The 16,346-nt window shown below is 35.5% G+C and overlaps 2 protein-coding genes and 1 pseudogene across 2 annotated transcripts; 1 reads left to right on the forward strand and 2 right to left on the reverse strand.

The window, feature by feature from the left end:
- Nucleotides 1-1,654: 1,654 nt before the first annotated feature.
- LOC101294708 lies at nucleotides 1,655-3,675 on the reverse strand (annotated as a pseudogene).
- Nucleotides 3,676-12,201: 8,526 nt separating this feature from the next.
- LOC101294993 lies at nucleotides 12,202-12,723 on the forward strand. Its single transcript, XM_004308530.1, has one exon. The coding sequence runs from the start codon at nucleotides 12,202-12,204 to the stop codon at nucleotides 12,721-12,723; it is 522 nt and encodes a 173-aa protein (XP_004308578.1).
- A 656-nt stretch (nucleotides 12,724-13,379) lies between these two features.
- Nucleotides 13,380-16,035, reverse strand: LOC101300389 (thioredoxin-like protein CITRX, chloroplastic-like). The gene is made up of 4 exons (XM_004307043.1): nucleotides 15,736-16,035; nucleotides 15,263-15,385; nucleotides 14,229-14,309; nucleotides 13,380-13,741 (listed from the first exon to the last, which is right to left on the reverse strand). Exons 1-4 carry the CDS (start codon nucleotides 15,979-15,981, stop codon nucleotides 13,625-13,627), a joined length of 567 nt encoding a protein of 188 aa, XP_004307091.1. The 5' UTR covers nucleotides 15,982-16,035; the 3' UTR covers nucleotides 13,380-13,624.
- Between the last annotated feature and the right edge of the window lie 311 nt (nucleotides 16,036-16,346).

Consider the following 16,346-nt stretch of genomic DNA (forward strand, 5'->3'; position numbering starts at 1 on the left):
AAAGAGAACTTACCTATGGTTATCCTTGATCGTTATTTAGCAGGTAAAATAGAAAATGAAAAGCTAATTCATGTTAGAACATTTTCTTGTTGAGTAAATATAAGTTTTTGAAATCTGATACCTAGTGTTATTTGATTTTTAAGAGATTTACATTCTTAAATTAAAGAATGAAATTTTAATTAAAACATTTAGAGTGAAAAGTAAATATAATGAGTAATTTTTTTTATTTTAGAGATAATGAGTTTTTGATGATCGATAAAGAAAAAAAAAAAGTCTAGTGATTGAATAAGAGGTGTAATGAGACATATATTGAAATATATGTGAATAATATAAACAAGGTTATTTTAGAAATTTGAATGAAGGTCTAATAAGCAAATACTTGTATTTAAAAATAAAATGGAGGTGCAGAGAGCATGAGAGGTATACTGAGCAAATTTAAAGGTCTCAATAACCACACTCTTAATTATTTGCTTAACTAGGCTGTGTTGTATGGTTGTTTAGTTAAACGGTCTATATCTGTTTGTTAGGTGGGTACTAATCTGCGCATACACAGCTCATAGTATAAAGCTTTCTCTCATTTTCCTGATTGTATCAGAGGTCAATTAGTTCATATAATTTAGTTTCTTTCTCAGTTTTTCTCTATGGCTGGTTGATTGTTATGATTTAACTGCTTCTCGGTTACATATTGTTGGTGCAAAATAAATACATGTTTTATGTGGATGTGCAGGTTAAACTGGGTGGGTTAGCTGGCTAATGATACGAAGGAAGAGAAGTGCGTGATCAAACAAATACATTGGAGAGGACCCCCATATTGATGTCTTACCCCGGGTAGTATGAGAAATAAGTATTTTGGGAAGGTGGATATGGCTAATCTTTGAATTGGTTTCAAAAGCATAACTAGTCTCTGTAATATTTGAAATTATAATTCACGTCTTTTGATTTTTGTACATCAGAGGAAATGAGGTATCAACCAAAAAAGTAGGAAAAATTTGGCAGAGTTGTGTGCCCTTGCCATCCATACATTGAAGATCGTTGCGAGTTCATCCAAGCTGGTTTCACCACAGGGCGTACAAGCGCTGTGATCCTTTGATATAGTTTCACCACCAGCTTGAATCATAAAATCATCAATTGTGCATAAAATTCAGCTTAATCACACACTTTTCCAAATCAAAATTCTTGTTTGGTCAAAAATAATTCATTTGTTAGATTGTGATATGGTGTTTGAGGGCACAAAGCTCCGGTTGCTGCTGGCAATTATGCACCGATGAATGATAAAGAGGACATACAATTGTTAGGTATGGCATTACAGGAGAGCCACTTGATGCCATGAAAGCTAGTTGATTCTACCATCAGTGTATAGTTGAACACACAACATCGGCAACAAGATGAAGAAAGATTGATTGAAACAAAAAGCATTATCCAGTAAGTAGTTGGAAACAGATACTTACACGGTTACACACACCATCCATATCATACATGATTTACAAAATGCCTTGACAAAAGTAACTAGCTAGAAACAGGCACTAGGCTACAAACAGGCTACATCATCCAAATTCTTTTAGCAAGTAGAACTTGGCCATAAACAAAATGCCTTATCTATCTAGACACAGCCCATATCAAAGAAAGCATCAACATAATAGACACGAGTACCTAATCACCATACGTGATTCATAATCTTACCCACAACCTCCTTGGATTCTTTGAGCTTGTTGATGCTCTTTTTCAGCTTTTCCCGCTTCAGTGCCACCGAAGGAGACTCTTCCAGCATCTTCTCAATTCCACCTGCATTATTTGGACCCATTAAATCCGTAACAATGTGTATCTCCATCTCCTTCACAAGATTGGCAACACTCAGCTGGAAATGCAATGCCATGGAATCAACCAGCCTTCTCAGAACGACTTTCCAATACGCAATCATACGCATTTTAAGTCAAAAGTTTGCGTGAGCAGATCACGCGAGTACTTCCTGAAAATTTCCACCATAACCATCCCAATATTATCCACAACAAACTGAGAGGGTCTATGCTTATCCTCCAGGACTCCATCAATGAATCCTCCCAGATTTGTCATGAGCCTGTTCCATTCCGTTACATACTCCGGATTACATGTGTAATCAGTTTGCTTCTCCATTTCGACAATCTCCATCATCCAGTTAATCGATCTTTCTTTCAACTTGGCTATTAAATTAAGACCAGCTCTTTTGGTGTACAGCTGAAGCTGATGATAATTTTCTGAATGTCTAAGTAACACAGAGATCATCAGATCCTCTATATAGCTCCATATTTTCTCCACGAAACCAATAGGAATACTCGAAATTCGCTTCACTTTTCCCTGCAAAATAACCAGAAAAGCACTGCGGGGAAGAAAGTTAGGAAGACTGATACCTTTGGCCTCCTCCAAAATCCTAATCTCCTCCATTAAGAAATTACTTGCTAGATCAGTTCCATCATACTTGTGCAGTTCATCAGAAAACTGATTAAGCAACTCAACAAGTCTAGCTGTGCCATGCATGTTCTTGTCTTCTGGAAACTCATCGAATTCACCTCTCACAAGAATCTTCTTCAGCGTTTCTTTCGACGATCCAATGATCTGCATGAAAGTTGTCATTGCCTCAGCAAAAGATGAAAGACCTTTCGGCAGTTTGTTCAACTCCGAAACACAAGAATTCAGCTTGTCATCGATTTTCTTAGCGATCTCAGGTAAATTCCTAGCTATACTTGTAGCTTGAATTTTCACCAACTTCCGTGCTAATACATGAACTCCAACCATGGATTTATCAATTTTAGAAAGAAGGGGATGAGTCGCAAACAGTTGGTCAGAAATAGCCCTTGCCTCTTCATACGTTTCCTCTCCAATCCGGTTCCTTACACAGACATAACCAAGACCAATGTTGACATCATCAGCTGTAACTTTTTCTACAAGTCCCTCTGGTGCCTTATCAACTTTTGTAACCACAGCAAGAGTCCTCTCACCAGTTTTGTCCACACTCTGTGACATCCTAATGGATTCACAAGTGGTAAAATCAACAGTAGCAGACAACACATTGAGAATGATGCTCTCTTCAGGCTTAATATACTCCATGATCATATCTTTGATTTGGTCATATATATTCTCAGGCTGACCCTGAACAGGAACTCTGGTGATTCCAGGGAGATCCACCATCGTTAAATCCGGAACACCAATTTTCTTCACTAACAATGTCATCGGAGTGTTAGAAATCCCCTTACCTCCTCCTGCAACATCATCGGTGGCTTTGGCAATATCTTCAGCAACTCTAGCCTCGTCAGTGCGCTCAACTCTGCCGTTGTACTCCAAGGAAAGCTCTGGTTCTGCACGGCAATGGTGTTGAAGCCTCATTATAAGAGGCACCCTCGTGCAGATACCTTGTCCACGTGGCAGGCTGATGCTGGCTAGGGATTCCAGGACACTAGACTTGCCGGAAGATTGATCACCTACCACAACAATGGTGGGAAGTTGTATCCCTTCATCCATAACCATGAGATTTCGGAGTTTGTCAACGGCATCAAGCAGAGGTCGGATTTTTTCGTTGTATGAGGAAAGAAGGGGTGCTTCTCTGACGACATCGTTAAGGCGTGCGGCGTCTGCATGTTGTTGATGCGCTTCTGAAAGGGCAGTGGTTGATGATGAATCAGATTGAGTTTGGTCGTTTTCCATATTTGATGTATTGATTTGTTGGGAAAGAGAACTGAAGAGTTGAGAAAGAGCAACAGCAGCTAGTGGTTTAGGGAAAGGCAGCAGAGAGAACTCGAATGCTTGTGTAGGATTAATAAGACAATAAGTAGGTGAAGATACGTATTATCCTAAACACGCATGTTGTGCACTTGACACATATAAGGCTTTGGTATTGAGTTTTTAATAAAAACGATGTAAGCAAGTCATTTCATGCAGATAAAATTGATGCAAGCAAGTCATTCAGTCATTTCCGTTCTAAACGTGAATGATGCATGATGCCTTTGAACCTAACCCTCTGAGGAAGGAAATCTGCTGTGCCAAAAAACCCAGTGCTAAAGTCAATGTCAACCCTCGTATCATGACAGTTGTCTCATCATTTACAGAGCAGCTTAACAGAGATTAACACTGTTAATTTAATTACTTTTCAGCTTCTTTTTTAATAAAAAATAAAACACATCATACTCTTTAACTCTTTCCCCTTCCTCTTCCCTGTAGATCTGTATTCTTCTTGTCTTCTTCTTTCTCTACAATTGCGATCATCCCAAACCAACACCCTTTCCTTCACTCTAACAACAATGCTGGGGATTTCAAATTTTAACCCAGTTGGCAACTGATCCCAATTTGTGGAGGATGCGCGCACTACGGATATACGATGTGGCAATTCTGAATTTCTTATTGATATTGGTAATCAGTTGCTGCAATTGATCAACAACACAATTTTGAGACGTAATCAAAATCAAAATAAAATCCAAAGTCTAACTACCAATTCAAAGCCTCAATCTCGACGCTTTCTTTGTCCAAAACGCCTACGAAGGCAGGAAGGAAGCCATTGAAATTCGTCGGAAATCTGTGATTGTGGTTCTTAAACCGAAATCAACCATCTTGGACAAGGAATTTAAGAGATTTTTGTTGAATTTATTGTTTTCGTTGACAAGATATTGGACGAGGCTGCAGAGTTGTTGGTTGAAGAGAGTAGGAGAAGAGACGGCGGAGGTTGAGGTTGATGAAGAAACGAACTCTCTTGATAGTAAATCACTAAATCTGGGCTTGAATCGATTGAAAGAAAGAGAAAAAGAAGAAAAATATGTATATTTAAAAAAAATTATTATTTGTTTTTAGTGAGAGTTAACAGAGTTAATGGGTGGTTATGTCAGTGATGATGTGTCAAATTTTCATTCGTGGCACAGGTTTGGCACAGGGTTTTTAGGCACAGCAGATTTCCTTCCACCCTGTGCAATCTGCAGACACCTAAGAAAGATTGTATGACACGATTGCGTTTCTTGGTAATTCTGATGTTTTTATACGGTACTAGTACTACTATCATGCATGTTATGCATCTAATTACATGCATGCATGTATATACGTAATTCCATATCTATTATCTTGAACTGGCCGGGTTTTCAATAGTTCATCTCTTTCTTTTTAACACTAGAATTATACCCGTGTTTTGGTGCGATATATACATTTACGGTGTGTTTGGATGTGGGTGAATTTCTGAGAATTTAATCAAACATAATGAATTCTCAATTTCTTAGAACGGTTTCCCTCGTTTGGATACTTATCCCGTGTAATTAGCAATTTTCACGGGAAAATAATCGTGAAATTTAGGAGCTTAAATTCCTGACTTGAATTCCTCACAAAATAAGCGTCATTTGTCAATTCTCTTAACTAAGGTTAGTCTGAATACAAATTCTTGTCATATTAAAACTCTACATCATGAAATCCAAATAATGAAATTCTTAATTAATAGAATTTAAATTCGTGGAATTGTAATTCTAATGGTTTTAAAATTTCTACAGACACATCATGAAATTCAAATAATGAAATTCTCAATTAATAGGATTTAAATTTATGGAATTATAATTCCCATGATTTTGAAATTTCTACTTTATCCAAAAACAACGTTATGAAGTTGGTCAATGAGTTAATTGATTGATATAAATGTTTCTGATATGTACTTCATAGAATGTTATACATGCAAATTATACCCAGCTGTTATATTGATTATATATCTAGGGTTAATGACAATATTGTGATTTCTTAAAAATAACAAAGGCAAAAAGGTTAGTATACCCGCGTCTTGGCGTAGTGTAGTATCCACATTATGCATATTCCACATATGTATAAGAGCTATCACAAAATTCATGAAATTGTAATTCCCATAATTTTAAAATTTCTATGGACATTAAAATTACTTTATCCAAAAACGTTATAAAACTAGTCAATGGGGTAATTGATTGATAGAAATGTTTCTGATATGTACTTCATAGAATATTATTAATACAAATTATACCCAGCTGTTATACTGATTATATATCTAAGGTTAATGACAATATTGTGGTTTCTTAAAAATAACAGAGGCAAAATGGTTAGTATACCCGCCATTTGGCGCGGTGTAATATCCACATTATGCATATTCTACATATGTATAAGAACTATCACAAAAATAACTTCTATACAATAAAACATCTAATCTTGTATTCTACCCAAAATATAAATGCTCTAATTATTTTGATTTGTAAGATTCAGGATGTAGAAGAAAAGTCAAAAATAGAGGGCAAAAAAATCGTTACCGAGAGAGAGCCTCTCTAAACATATCTAAATTACATGTTTAACAAAAAAAAAAAAAAAAAAAACTTTACACTGTTCATATGCTTATGATATGAACAGTTAACCATGATTTAGTATATAGTATAATTATTGCCTCAATGCAACAGATATGGTATCGGAGAAGCTAATCAAACAAAAAGATCCAGTATATATGGATGTTTTTTTCCGGCTAATGCTAAAAGTTTATGAAACAGCAGAGAAGTTTGTTGCAAGTTAAGGTGTGTACGTATCAGATATGAATGATGGTCATATGTTAGATATCGAATGAAAGTATGAACGACATATCGATGCATGGTCTCACTAAATTATCATCTATCTGGTTGCTTAATTACCAAGACCAACCAAGTCAGTGCCATCATTATCTTCGTCGGCGAACCAAATCTATTCAGATCTTTTGAATAGCGAGCCTTGGCCTGTAAGATTTTCTTACCCCATTCTACATGCATCATTACTTGAGCTGCCCAAGAAAAACAGAGCCAGACATGTGTAGACAGTAGAAGTAGCAATAAGGAGGGTAATCCATTGGGCCACGTTTGGTAGAGTAGATAGATTGGGAATGGATAAAATTTAAAAATTTAAATATGAAAATTAATTTGGAGCAACCCTCCGATTATGCAGTCGCCGACCTATAACGGCGTCGTTTCGAAGGTCCTTCCGATTCTTCTCACCATTCCCAAAATACCCCACCAGCTTCAAGCTTGACCTGAGTTCACTCGGCTGGAAACTCAGATTCTGAGGCGGAGACAACGAATCAGAAGGTGGTGGTGCTCTAGAAATCTCAACGATTTTGACGAGCAGGTATTGGCAGTTGGTGGAGCCAGAAATTTGAAATAGCTGGCCAAATTTACCATATAATTTTTATTACAAACGCCGATCAACTATTTTTTTTTTACCGTAATCTTTTATTGGTCAGTGGATAAATATAAGTAATTTAATAGAGTATTGTTATTAACATACATCTCCTCTTTTTTTTTTTTTCTTTTTTTTTTTTCTTCTTTTTGTTATTAGCACAACCCATTTAATATCTTATTGTAGAAGTTTGTCATGATTTTTCCATAAAAATGAAAAACTCGGTCATCTGTTTCAATCTATATATTCAAGTCCATTAATGAGCAATAATGGATACTAAAAGAAAATAAAATAAAGTAAAAGATAATGTGGGTTATTACCAAGTGAAATTAAAAAACGCAAAGGAAAAACACAAGTCTATAGAAACGAGAGAGAGAGACTGGCTGGGCTAGTTACTGAATATTTTTATAAAAACATAGTTTACACATGTAAAAGGTTGATTAGGTAGGATTTGTTCTCTGGGCTACAGTTAGAGCATCTCCAGTAGTCTAAGTTAGTTTGTTACTAAATTTAACAATAGTTAGGATATTTAACAATCGAAATAGCAATTATGTTCCAGTAGTAATTGTTAAGTGTAAATTAAATAATATTTTTAACGAATTATAAACTGACACGTGGATAAAAAATAGAGGGAAAACATAGGTTTCTCTTTAACAATTCTTGTCTAGGTTGATAAATTTGTCAATTCCGTTTAGCAATTTTTTAGGTATTCTGCTGAGCTCCTAATTATCTACAAAGTTGATAAATTTAAATTTTTTGAATTAAGTATTCTGTTGAAGATGCTCTAACAAAGATCCGTCCCTAATTGGCCGAGAGATGAAGCCATGAAAGTATGGAGGAGAGTTTTGTTAACAAGGAGGAGAAATGCGACTTTTTTTCGATAACTAAAATAAAACATAAAACTTAAAGTACAAAACCAATAGAAGAAGTACTGTGAGTAATTCACTTTGATGAAACCCGGATTTGGAAGATGTCATTTAATAGAGAACAAATGTCTATAGCCTTGGAGGTAGAACATTAAGTGAATAATAGCACTGATTAGCAGTAGACTTTATATTTTGAAATATGGGTGGTATTATATACGTATTTATTTTTTCTATTAACACACCTCATCTATGATGATAACCAATTATGAAATAAATTCGAGTGGCAAGTTTGTAAATAAATTTGAAATGTGTCGATAGAAAAATATAGAGAAATTTTAAATACACACCTCTAATCTCTTAATACACACCTCTATTATTTTATATTTCACGTCAGATTTTATAGGTATGTTTAATTACAAAAACATCCATCAATTATTAGGGATTAGGGGAAAAAAAAAAGAAAAAAAAACTTACATATTCCAACTTATAGCTAACTCTTCTCCACTATTACTACGCATCAAAAGAAAAGAAAGAAAAACTTTTTTTCTAAAAGTCATCATCTGAATTTCGACTACTGTCGTAATCATATTTATTATTTACCGATTAATTTGGTTTTTTTTTATCAACTTTAGTTTTTATCTTGTAGACTAAAAACTAATTTTTATGCTATTGTACTTCTATTAGTTTCTTAACTTTGAAAAAATTATGTATGTTCAATATATTTTTTTTTCAAATTCTAGCCCATTGATGTCATATTGGAGATTTAGAGTTCGAATATAATATTACACTTTTGATTATAAATTGAAAAACATCAAGAAAAAATTTCTAACCCTATAAAAAATTTTTTTACAGAAAATAAAAGAGATACGTAAAGAGAGATGTCAAATAGTAAATATATAATAAGTATATTAAATAACATATTATTATTAGTTTTAGATATTGAGGGTATTTTAGGTAGTTTGGGATGTGTATTTAGTATAATATTGAAATGAAAAACTAGATGGGTAGTGTATTAAGTAAAAGATGTGTATTAAGAGATTAGGGGTCTGTATTTAAAATTACTCAAAAATATATTAGATGTATTAATAGCAAAAAAAGGTGTGTTAATAACATCACCTTGAAATATTAGCTTATTCCTTGATGTCCAAAATGACCAAAGTATCATAATAGCAGTTTGTAAGTAGTCTGTGTTTTGAGCAATAAATAATAAGGATTTTAACCAAAGTAGACAAGAGTTAGCAGCTAGAGAATAGTTTGAAGAACAAGATCAAACTTGAGAAGTTGACATGTTCGTTATCGGGCGTTCAATGAAAAACCCTGCATCGTAGTATAGAGTAAGCGGGGCATTGTTGTAGCCAAGGACTAAGGGTAAGCAAGGCATCATTCAATGAAAAACCTTGCTCGTTTGGAGATCATTTGAGCTTCCGTAATTGTGATTTACACAAATGGTTCCGTTTGGACAGATTTTATTCAGTTGATTTATTTAATCTAATTCGATACCCAAATGATCTCTAAATTGGATGAAACTGTGCACAAATGATCTACACACTATGTTCTAGACACTAAACGGTGAAGATGTAAAAATGTTACTTAAAAGTAAGCGAAATGAGGAGCACCACACTTTAATTTTAAAGCGGTGTCCCGTTCTGAAAAGAAACTGATATATATATATATATTTAAATTATAAAAGTCCATGGCGTTTGAAAAATGTCATTGAATTTGTTTCAATGGCATTTATCAAACGTCGTCGAAACACTTTTGATGACGTTTCTGCAACATCGCCGAAAGTTTTTCAATGGTGTTTTTCAAACGCCATTAAATGCTTTTGGATGGCGTTTTTGAAATGTTAGAAAAAGGACAGCGTCACTTTAGATGGCGTTTGGGGATGGTGTTTAAAAATGCCATAGAAGACATTCCATGACGTTTTTCAAACGCCATTGATGTCTTTATGTGTAGTAGTGTCAAGTGCATGAATGTTACTTGGGTCCACATGTATGGCATGATGTTTACATGTAGAATTCACGTTAAAGTGTGATTTGAGCTTTAAGAATGAATTGAGCCTAATTACTGGATTTTTAGGCCTCAACACCGCTGATGAGTGATGACGGTTTTCCCTTGTTCTTTGCTACGAGTATTCACTACTCAAGAGGCAGAGTCAATTTATGTTCATATTTATTCAAGGGATAAGAGCCGCTGCCTTGTTGGAATTTCGACGCTTCTTTACCAACTTCGTTGGCAATATGTCGGTTGAGTATTTTGTTCTTGATGATAATTTTTCTAGCCTCATGGTGTACAAGAGATTTAGCTCTGGTAGAAAGTTAGGGTCATGTTTTTTGGTCCGATGTTTGTTATAAGTGGTTCATTAGTGGCTCTATTTGTATTATTTATATCGCTTGTAACATCTTCCGTATGAATACGACCCATTTGATAAAAATAAAAATAAAAAATAAAAAAGATATAATTTATTCTAAAGGAAAACAATTGTGAGAACACCTTACTTGATAAAGAAATCAACAATAATAATTAAAACCAATTTGCAGTAGAAGTTGCTCAACGTATCAGCCGAAATATCTTGGGTCTGACGCCTCTGATTCTCTCCGATTCGGACCATCACCCTAAACTGGATTTCCAAACGTAAACCCCCATTTTATAATCACCACCACCAACGGCTCCGATCGCATCCTCCTCTGTAAACTCCATTGTCTATTTAAACTCGTAAAACCCACGAAATATTCCATTGCCTTTTTCTTTATCCTTGAAATCCTTGCCATTGAGAGGTTGTTGTTTTCTGACGTGGCATTGCCGTCGGTGAGAGAAATGGTCGGAAGGTCACCGTCAATACTATCATCATGGTGCAATGTATGAGCTTAGGGTCTGTTATGGTGCTGGCGGGTCTGGCGGCTTTCATGGTGGTCCTGCCGTTAATGCTGCCTCCGCTGCCTCCTCCGCCGCTGATGCTCTTGTTCTTTCCGGTCGGGATAATGGCCGCCCTCATGTTTCTGGCTTTCTCTCCGGCCGAAGACGTCATCGTTTCGCATTCTGTAAAAAATTGCAGACGTGACTAGATTAGTTAAGATTCATATGTGATGAAGATTCGGAGTCTGCTGCAATTGGGATCGACGTGTTAGAAATATTTAGAGATACATCAATTGTTTTGTTACTAATTGTAGTGAATCCATCAGTTTAACACTCGTGATAATCTGATTTACGTGTTTTTTCCCTTTTAACTATTCAAATTGTATCAATGTCTTATGACAGCTTGCCATGTATATGGCTGGCTGTCCTCGTCATTTTGTCCTCGTCATTTTCTGCTGTTTCATTCCGATGGGTGTGTGTAGTGTTGGTTATGTGATATCCCTCAAGTTAGAAACATCCTTGTTGACCTGTATCCATATATCCCTCGATCCAAACATCCTTGGTTGCAACCATAACCGATTTCATGCATCCCTCGAATTCTTAGGAGAATGAAATAGGAATCTAATTCCAAGATGAATATCATCAACCAAGTCCAAGATTGCTGATTGAATATGGAAAGGGAGGGAAAACGCTGTTACCCTGTAACTTTCCAAGGACTACAAATTAACCACGACTGCTGATCAGACCACCACCACTATCATTGCTGATCAAATTGTCACCGTCACTACTGATCAGACTAGCACTGCCACTGCTGGCCAAACCATTACCACCGCTTGCATCCCACTGCTATTCGCTGATCAGATACCTTCCATATATGACAACTACATGAAAAGCCACTAAGGCTCATCTCTTGGAAACAATTAAGATAAACACATAGGTTCCCTTTTGCGATGATAGCATGCAGTATATTGACAAATATTGTAGACCAAACTTCTCTTCTCATTCCGTTATTTAGCATATGATTTTAACTAGAACTAGGTTATCGAACTTAAGTTTAGGAACTAGATCCTATATATGATAATGCGGATTTGGAAATCCTAGCACTTGACTAGGAATCCTAATATGAGTAGGATTTGGATCACGTTTTATTTCCTGGTCTATATAGTTAACTAGTTCTCATGGGAATGAAGTCTGAATGTGTTTAAGATTAGGATCTGTTTCCTGCTATAGCTAAGTTCTCGTGTGATTAGGAATAACACTTCCTCATTACTTGGTATAAATACCTAGCTCTGCTGCTTCTTGTACATCATTGAATTGCTTTCAAACGATGGGTAAGGACAAGTGCCATCAACGGCAGTTCTTTACTACCGAAGATATTCTTCTTGACAGTACCTCCACCTTTCCAGAGCCAGAAGCCGAGCATAATGAAGCTAATGAAGTAGAATTTACAGAAGGGTCAGAAGAGGAGGCGTCGAGTGAAAAAGAAAATGAAAATAAGAAAACCAAAGGTGTTGAAGGCATTATTGAGATTCAAAATCCTAATTTGGTCAAGCACAAGACGGCATTGAATGCTAGAGACATTGACATTGAAAAAACAACTGAACTGTCAAGGCGTGAAAGAGAAGAGATAGAGAAACAGAGAAGCCATGATAGATACATGAAGTTGCAAGAACAGGGAAAAACTGAACAAGCAAGGAAAAATTTAGAGCGCCTAGCGCTTATACGACAACAAAGGGAGGAAGCTGCTAAAAAGAGAGCAGAAGATGGTTCTACCCCGGAAGCTGCTAAAAAGAGAGAAGAAGAAAAAGCTGCCAGAGAACAGAACCGCAAACCATTACTTAAGAAGTGAATTGTAGAGCTAAGTTTTTTTTTTTTTTTGATACGAAAGTTTAGAACAAGTTGTGCTTGCTGTTAACACAACTTAATTTCCCTTTTCCAGTTTTTTTGCATTAGATTTTTGAAGCTTCTTATTGGAGTTGAAATATTTGCTTTTATATGTGGAGACTAATAAGATTTCTTTAATTATGAATAATGACAATCCAGTAGTGTTTTGCTATTCAGTCTTCTAGGGTCATCTAGTTCTTCTAGGAGTTACCGAAGAGAGGCCTTGAATCTAGAACCAAAATTGAAATGTAGCAGTAATATGAATTATAAACAATCAAATATTCAGAGAATACTCCATACTTTAATACCAATTTTTAGCCATATATGGTATTTAATCAGGCAATATTTACTTTCCAAGAGAAGCAACAGACTAATTTCTGTAGATACTAAGGTCATTTAGACGATTAACTGCATGTCTGCATATCTGCAGTTGAATAAGAACACAGATACACGACAATAGCAGGACTGCATGAGCGTTCATACACAATACAACAAAACAAACAAAGGCTAGTCATCTCTGCAAATTTGCTTCCTACAGTACCTTCAAAGTAAGAAAACACTCCAAAAACAAAAACAAAAAACAAAACACAAAAAAGCTTCAAATAGCAGAGACCACGGAATATCATAATTCAATAATACTGCTTTACTTATCAACCATTATTGTTCACATCTACGAGATACACATCCTCATATATAAATCTGTCTACCATTACATCTATGTTTATCATATGGCTACAAAATTGTTCACTCGAAGACGGTAATTCAATTAGTAGACTACCACATAGCAAATCTCAAATACATCACAAACAAGACCATGGCCCCCCCCATATATATGCAGCCTATAGTAAATTTTTTGTCGGACTCCTTCACAATTCGTTGTCGATGATATCTCGCATCATCTGTAATGGGATGAGCCCTTCAGTCCGGATGGCATCTTTACTGGAGTCTGGACTAATAAAGAGTAATGTCGGCAATCCTCGTACCTGAGTCAAAGAGTTCTATGAGGTTTCGACCCAAAAAAAAAAAAAAAAAAAAAAAAAGGTGTTTTATGAGGTGTTCATATCTTTTTATTTCCTAGTCATTTTTATTAATATCACCAACTTTACATTTTTTTATCATATACAGATTTGGAAAAGACACGAAGAGATATTAACAAAGCAAGACATCCATCTGTTTTGTCAAAAATCATTCTAATTGATTAACAATCAGGTTAGACTAGAGTAAACTACAAAGATTAAATTCAAATATTTTGTACATGGCTCATAAGGTTGGAAAAAGTGTGGCTTAGATTAGAGTCATTTGGAATACGTGAAGACTCTCATCACACGAACCAGAGGAATCAACACATGACGGTTACTAGAGGCCAAAAGTTCAAGATGAAATTCACTTCATTAAGCAGGCATCGAGAGTACAGGAGATGAGGGAAAGGTGACGAATATAATTGTAAAAAACAAAAAGAGAAGCAATTACCTGCATGGCACGTGCAAATTCATACTCATCATCAGTATCAACCTTAATGATTTTTACATTGCTCTCATACTCCACAGCAAGCTGTATTGAAAATTTAAATTTCATTGTTAACAACTTAACACTGAATAAGTGAATTTCATATCTAGTTAGGTGTAACCCTAAATATCTTATCTACTTGCTGCATGAAACCCTTACAACGCACTTCAATACAGCATGAATTAAAGTGTGTCTGAACTTGGAAAGTTGTCATATAAATATTGCAAGTTCACTAAAAATTCAATTCAAGTGAAAAGTAACTTGGAAATAACAAATCATATTTAGAAAACTATATTAGTAACAACTTGCTGGCAAAATCTCGCGCTCCAATCAACCAAAGAAGTATTTATCAATCAAATCAAGAGGTATACAAAATAGAGAAATCAAGAGTTGCAATTCTGAAAAGCATTCCCCATTTACCATTAACGAAGTTGGTAAACAACAATTACGTCCATTAAAATCAACTGGCATGAACAGTTCCTATGATTTTATGCCAATATAAATTGTGAGCACATAGAATGGTACAGGTCCCTGACCAGATCCCACACTAGCCCCAAAAATAGAAAAATTTCCAATGGTTGAATTTAAAATTTCTGATTGAGTAATTGTCATTTTATCAACATGAATGTCCAACTGATGCAGATCCTATTCATATGAATTAATGGTGTCAATATTAGAAAGACTTTCAGATTGCCAGTATGTCATTACACTAAATTTCACACACAAAATGTGCACACATCGGGTTGTTTGTGAGTCAGTTCAGACAATCTGATTTACACTCATCTCTAGTCAAGCTATGAGCAAAAGTTCGACGCATTAGTAACTTCCTCGTCGATAGACCACAACCAGCAAAAGATGTTATTCAAATGTCAAAAGACAATAACTAGCAAATTCTGAGAGATAGTTAATGCAGAATATGCAAATGATTTTCGCACATTTTATTTCAGCTTAGTTTGGTTTACATTATGTGCTGTGATTTATCATTCTATAAAGCATACCATTTCAAGTTCTTGAGCCATCAAGATACAGGGTCCACACCAAGTAGCAAAGAAATCAACAACGAGGGGTACATTTCTGTCTCCTTTGACCAGTTCTTGGACCTCCTGAGCTGACATCTTTTCCTGCTCTCTCAAACAAGAAATTCATAAGCCCAAAATTATAGTTTCAAGCAAGATGCTCCAGTAACTGGTAAAAAGAATTTATAATAGGACTCTAAATCCAGACTTGACCAAACGAAAAGAAAATCTCCATATCTTCCCTATATCCTTACAGAACATCATTTCAAATATATTGATTTCTCTCATTCTCCAACATTTCTACACCACCCAGATACAGAATTGGCAAATAAAAACCACCCATAAAACAATTTCCATTTTCATGGAGCAAAAAAACATGAACCAAAATGAAAAATCCACAATAAACATCACTAGGAAAACCGCAAAATTCAATGGCACTTGCAGGGATGGCATACCACAAGATAGTCTTGTCTGACATGTTTACCATGAGGGGGTCTGCAAAGCACCTTTCTTGGCGTTGTTGAGAGTGAAGACGGCGAGTTATTAGAGAAGAGTGGGTTTTGGTGATGGGTTTTCACGAAAGTGAAAGAAACAGGTGGTGGGGCTTGGAGTGATAAGAGCACCGGAGAGTGGCTGTGGGTTTTGAAGCTGAAGCTATGGCTATGGATACGGGGGGATGTCTGTGCCTGGAGGAGAGCCATCTTGTTTCAGTTCAGAGCCAAAGAGTGAGCTACTGTGTCTCTCTGTTGGGATTTAAGACTGCGGGGTTTTGTTAAATGAGATTTACGACTTTATCCATTACATTTCTTCTCTGTAAAAGATAATTGGAATGAAAATAGGAGATATAACACAATTATTATTTGAATGTACAGATAATAAAATAGTCTTTAAATGTTCCACGTGATAAAAAGGTCATTATTAAAACATGTTACATGATAAAATGGTTACCTCGTAACATCTTAAATGATAAAAATGTCTATTTTCACACTTTTATATTACCATTCTACCATTCTCTCTAATCTCTTTCATCTGTTTACAATCGATTCTCAGTCTCCTCTCTCTCTCT

This window comes from Fragaria vesca, linkage group LG7 (assembly GCF_000184155.1).
Source record: "Fragaria vesca subsp. vesca linkage group LG7, FraVesHawaii_1.0, whole genome shotgun sequence".
In the NCBI taxonomy this organism is placed as follows: domain Eukaryota; kingdom Viridiplantae; phylum Streptophyta; class Magnoliopsida; order Rosales; family Rosaceae; genus Fragaria; species Fragaria vesca.

Coding starts and splice junctions, on each gene's coding strand:
- LOC101300389 (XM_004307043.1), bottom strand. CDS start 15,981: ATGGCTCTCCTCCAGGCACAGACATCCCCCCGTATCCATAGCCATAGC. Junction 15,386..15,735: donor TCAGACAAGACTATCTTGTG/GTATGCCATCCC, acceptor TTGAGAGAGCAG/GAAAAGATGTCAGCTCAGGA. Junction 14,310..15,262: donor TGGCTCAAGAACTTGAAATG/GTATGCTTTATA, acceptor TTTTCAATACAG/CTTGCTGTGGAGTATGAGAG.
- LOC101294993 (XM_004308530.1), top strand. CDS start 12,202: ATGGGTAAGGACAAGTGCCATCAACGGCAGTTCTTTACTACCGAAGAT.